The sequence below is a fragment of the Teleopsis dalmanni genome, chromosome X (assembly GCF_002237135.1).
Source record: "Teleopsis dalmanni isolate 2A chromosome X, ASM223713v2, whole genome shotgun sequence".
NCBI classification, from domain to species: Eukaryota; Metazoa; Arthropoda; class Insecta; order Diptera; family Diopsidae; genus Teleopsis; species Teleopsis dalmanni.
The window spans coordinates 55,306,476-55,312,424 of NC_051848.1; the positions used below are offsets into that span (position 1 = coordinate 55,306,476).

Below are 5,949 nucleotides of genomic sequence, written 5' to 3' on the forward strand. Positions count from 1 at the left end.
AGCGAGTAGTTGTGGTGTAGTACTTTCTCTCGTCCAGATCAAAGTGCGACAGTCAATAGAAAATAGTCCCTGTCTAGTAATCTCTTCCTGTCTGAGATCAATGTCGGGCAGTCACAGAGAATGTGACTAGTGGTTGCAGTCATCCTTATGCAGAGTCTACGGGTTTTCTCAGGCCGGTCAATTAATCTAACAATAGCCTAAATTATGTTTTACAAAGGAGGAATGCATACTCCTACTGAAGTTGCATGGATAAACCAGCTCTATAGCCTAAGATGGTCTGATCTTTTTCTGCGTAAGTGTCTAAACACAAACGTAGTTTTTCTGGCTTAAGTATTAACGTACATTTGACTGAGGAACTCTAATTTCAGTGAAGTTATCACATTTTTTATGCACTAGGGTGTTATCTTGCTTTCTCCTAAGCATAGCAGAAGGATTACTTGTGAGTATATCTGATGAAAATAAGCATATAAAAGCGGACCAAAAACGATATCTTGATATATAGCAGTATTAACAGGCGGAGATAAATTATTCTTATTTAACACTTAAATGCGTTGGTAGAATTAAAACACTAATCGTGTAGTGAAACCTAGTAACTATCTAATTTTAAGAGTAATCTCGTTACTAAAAAAGTATAGCTAAAATATTTAACCAACGTTTGCTCTAACTGTACTTTTCATCGTTGCACTGAACTAAGTTTTCAGTTTTAAAATAGGGAGATTACCAGGATGGTGGACCAAAATTTTAGTGATGTATGCAAGTAGTTACCATAGTCATCTTACAGTCAACTTAACCCGCTACAATGAGATATCAAAAATTGAACATTCCCGACAATATATTTTTCACTCATTGCAGCTTTGGGATTGACATTATTAATCGTATGCAAAATTAGAGAGGAAAACTTATGTCCAAATTTTGACCTTCTCATAGTATTGTAAATTGAAAGAATACAATATTATTAAATAACAAAACCACATCTTTATTGAATGTACACCGTAAAATTTCAAAAATATATTAATTTTAAGTAATCTACTGCAATAAATACTATTCTTTGCTTAAAAGTACCGAAAAATAATTGTGGTAATAAACTTGTATTTAACTAATAAATGGCATGTGGACTCAGTCGCCAAGATATCTTTTGAAGTACTAAACTACATACCATATACCTAGGACTTTCGTTTTTTAACTGTAGTACTTTGTGCTTTAATGATAATTTATTTTTGCGGCTTAGACCCCTCTACGCCTCCATCATTATGCTTGTTCTTCAGAGGTAACTGAAATAGTGTTGTATGATATATGGCTTAGTTAAAAGTGAATAATTATTTTTTAACTATTACCTTTAGTATGTAATTATTGTACCACTCTTCGTAGTTGGACCTGCGTTCTTCTAGTTCACATTCGTAAGCTTTGATCCATAACGTTGAACGTTTGAGTTTTTGCTGAATACCAAGCAAATTAGTTTCGAACTCATCAAAACAGTGGAAGATTTTTTCTTGAAGTTCGCTAAATGCGTTTTCACATTGCTTGAAAAAATTATTAAAACACAATTTAAATATATAAGTGCAATGAAAATTGTAAAGAATAAATTTGAATTGAATTTATAAAAAAAAAAAAATGTAGAAAACAGTATATTAAAGTCTTCCCATTTCATTATTATATGCATAAGTCGAGCTTATATATAGGTTAAAACGACATCAAGATCTAGCAGCGGTATACAAATAATCGGACTCAACAAATTCATCTGATCACTTTTATTATGCATCATCATCATCTTTAAATTGACGACTTAAATCAGTTGGTCGACATCACCCTTATCTGGGTTCTGAACATAAGAATATTAAAGGGAACATGAAAGCTGACAGTATAGCCTGCTAGAGATCACTAAGAGGACTACCTATATCCACATTCTTCATATTACCAATAACAGATGGAAAGCATTTAAGTAATGTGCAACTTCCCAATCAATATGCCACAGCTCTAATATATTTGGATCGTCGGAACTCATCAAAAGAGACCGAGTGAATACTGTAAAGCTTACTGCAGTTCCTTCTGGTCATTGGTGTATAGAAACCCATGCAGAGAAACTGCTCATATTTCTCACTGTATAAGTTATAGAAACCCGTAAAAACAAGAAACCATAACACATTTTGTCTGTGAATGATGGCTTTTTCGTCCAGAAGAAATAGGTTTTTAGGAATATATTTCTTTGACGGTTTAGCAAATTGTTCATCGGTGAAGCCGAGAGATCTATTAAATTATTTAAATTCGATGGGATTGATTTAATCTCTACTCTTTTATATTAGAAGTTCCTGCAAGGAATATAGTAGCAAAACGACGAAAAATCACTATTTGAGGTGAATGGAAGTTGTCTAATGGTCAGCCACTGCAACCAACCAATCAAACATATTCATCTTGCCACAAGCATAACATATACGTAAAAATGCATAATAAAACCATTGAGACAAAACATTGATAACAAAACAGATTCCATAAGGATTTTACTGTCGATCATTAGTTTTATATCATTAATAATATCTTTCTTTATATTATTCTTTTATTTTTAGAACTATATACGTAATCTTCAAACTGTCAATTAACTTTTGACATTACTTGTTAAACAAATTCTAAAACTTCAGACTATGAATTAAGTCTGAGTCCTAGCTTTCTAAATTTGCAACCAAATTACAAATCATTAGACTATATATGACTCTTTAGTACTAGTTCATTAATTAACAACACTAATACTAATCTTCAGCTATCTTAAAAGTTGTTGCATTCACAAATGAAAAAAGTGTCAGATATCAAACGTTATGTATTATTTAATAAATATCGAAATATCGTGATGTTACCTCAGACTGCGGTTTATTATGTTCTTCATTTTGTTTGTCCGAAGCTGTTCCAGCACATTTTTCCATATCCTTTAACTCTTCCAATCTATTAGGATTTAGTGTACGCTGTCCGTCCTGATCTTGAAACTCCATCTGAACCTTTTTCGCCTTCAATTCCTCCTCTGCTGTGCTAGGATTTGAAACATACTGAATATTGCGATGATCAAACTCCTCTTCCATTGTGTTGGCATTTAACACATGTTGAACTTCCTTACATTTACCATTTTCTTTTTTTTTCTTAATGGGATTTTGCATCTTTTCTACCTTCCTTTTTTTTGAACAATTGACTTTCGTTGGGTTATTGGCGGCAGTAGGGACTGATAAGGAAGGTCATTTGTTCATTAATAGCAAGCGTGATTGAATCATATTATATAAAACATATAACTTACCAGACTTTGGAACAGACTTTGGATTGTTCAGCAGTGTTTTATCTTTAAATATTGAATTTGCGACACTATTGAACTTACTGATTTGTTCCGCAAGCAATCTGTAAAGAAATTGAATTTTTGTAGTTATGTTCAACTACATGGATTGTTCGGTACCTTGAAATACTGGTGGCATCAAAATTCTTTGATCTCTTTTCATCATTTAAAAGTGCCGTAATGTATTTATAAAACTCTTCAATATTCACGCTAAGTTTGAAACTGTCCAAATCCTCAATATTGTATTGAATACTGAAGAGTGTTACAGTTTTCTTTTCTGAAGATTCATTTTGAGGCAGACGTTCAGTATTCGCCATAATACAAGGAATACTAATACGCAACTTCGTTTTAAAAATATATATTTGCTTACAGCTTTGACAAAAGTTTTCACTTAATCGATTTTTTATTCTCAAAATTATTGTCAAATATTTCTTTTAAATTGTTGGTATTGCAGTATACTCGAAGAATCCTAGATCTAAATAGAAATAATCACAAATGTATTAGAAGTAACAATTTTTTTATTAAGATTGAGATAGAAAATTAATGATTTGACATACAAAGTCAAACAATCTGTCCAGCTCTATGAGGAAAATTTATCTATCTTTAATTTAAAATTTCGACATGGGTAAAAGTGAAATACGTTTGTATTTCTATATATCGAAATATTTTTCTCGATATATACAGTACCAGTGGTATGAAATAGGCTATAAGAAATCTCTAATAAATATAAATTGTTCTTTTTTTCCACAAATCAAACGGATCAATAAATATGTGTATTATCTCATAGAGAAAAATCGCTTATTGAGGTACTTATTGAGATCCCCTGCAACCTAACCATCTACCCATCGTCTTTGATTCCTTGTAAATAGAAACTCTTTTGGTACAATTATCAGAACGTAATTCTCAATACAAACTCAATAGTCTGAATTCAATTTAGCCATTTTTCAATTCAGTTCATTTAAGTAATTTAATCAATATAGTGAATTTAGTTAATTATCGACATTATTAAATATATATTTATATTTAATACATTCCTAAAGTTTAAAGTTAAGTGAAAGGGGTGAACATAGAATAAAAATATTTGTCTTATGTACGGATCAAAGTTGGTGTTGGAATGTTTTTCACCCTAGCATCAAGGAATACTAGGAATGCTATGTTACTTTTACATAGGTACCGGGGTATGAAGGACATGAGAGTAATAAAATAGTGAATTCCCTATCAAAGATGGGTGCATGTACTCCTTTCATTGATCCAAAGCCCTTCTGCGTGGTAACAAATAGCTTCACAAATAACTTATTATGTACGGGAGAAATAAAATCTACTTGAACACTAGGGTGCCCAAAGAAGCATGTGGTAGTCAAGAAGACGCATTGATCCTGAACACATCAAAGTTAACGCTGTCCTTAACCTTAGCAGAAACTATATTAAACTCCACACTGAACTTCTTACAGGACACTGTAGAACTAGAAACTGATTCCTGTGGTGTCTGTCATGAGGAGAAGGAAAATCAGAACATATTAAGTTATATGCAAGTGCACAGTGACGGCAGTACGTAGTATTGACTACCTTGGAAACGGGGTCTTAGTACTAAATCAAATAGGTAAAATCAAGCCCACAGCAATCACGAGACTTATAAAGAGTCTAAAATTGTTTTAATTGGACCTTTAGGCGCACAATAGATCTTCTAGGTTGGAGTGCATTCATAGCCTATTATTTGATAATAATAATAATAAAATATGTAAGGTTATGTTTCTTCAGTTGACTGACATATTTTGTTATGTCAGATGTCTTCAAAAAACAACAGTTCCATTAACACAAAAATCAATGTAGGAAAAAGAGAAAAATATTTTACATATTTTAGATTGTAGATAGTTACTTATTATTAAATTTTGTTTGTGAAGTCAATATTCATTCGTTTTTCCTTTCAATTGCCGTGTCACTATTGAGCAATGCACGAGAAAATCTCTAACATTTTTTATACATTTACTGTTTCTTTTATAATTTCTCTTATATTTTTCATTCTTTTATATATCACGATTGCTGTTTATTTCCTTATCTCGTACGAAACGCTATCATTCACTTAGAATTATTTACAAGAAGCGCTAACTAGGCACATTACTCTGGATCCACCAACAATGGAAGCAATTTTTAACTTTTACATGTTGGTTGGAAGATGCAACACATGTCATTCTTACACTTAGGAAAATATATGCAATAAAAAATGAAGAAAAAGTGATGTTGGTTGCTTTCCATAGTGAGTTCATAGAAGAAAACAATTGCATCTCAGATAGAAGCAAGTCATTTTTTATCTTTTCATTTCAATGCAGCACTTTTGGAAAAAGTTTTATATTTTCACCGACGAGCACAAATCAAGAATTCTGTGTAGGACTCCTTCTTCGTCTAGTATGAGTTGAAGTCGTGTATAAAGTCCTAAGCAGAAATAAATTATGTAACAGTTGGAAATTGTATAGTTTTCTTGACATTATAGCTGATTTGATATAAAAGCTTTCAAGCACAATACTTTACAATGCAGGATTATGATACATATAAAAATGAACCTAAAAAGAACTAAAAATAGTGCAGCTTCTTGATAAATTTATAGTTAGAAAAAATTCTAATAAAAAATTTTAAAAACACGTAAA

General features: G+C 31.7%; 1 protein-coding gene across 1 annotated transcript; it reads right to left on the bottom strand.

The window, feature by feature from the left end:
- Positions 1–974: 974 nt before the first annotated feature.
- On the bottom strand, positions 975–3,696 carry LOC119687569. The gene is made up of 5 exons (XM_038101919.1): positions 3,428–3,696; positions 3,275–3,372; positions 2,847–3,202; positions 1,335–1,520; positions 975–1,271 (listed from the first exon to the last, which is right to left on the bottom strand). The coding sequence occupies exons 1-5, from the start codon at positions 3,622–3,624 to the stop codon at positions 1,212–1,214; spliced, it is 897 nt and encodes a 298-aa protein (XP_037957847.1). The 5' UTR covers positions 3,625–3,696; the 3' UTR covers positions 975–1,211.
- Between the last annotated feature and the right edge of the window lie 2,253 nt (positions 3,697–5,949).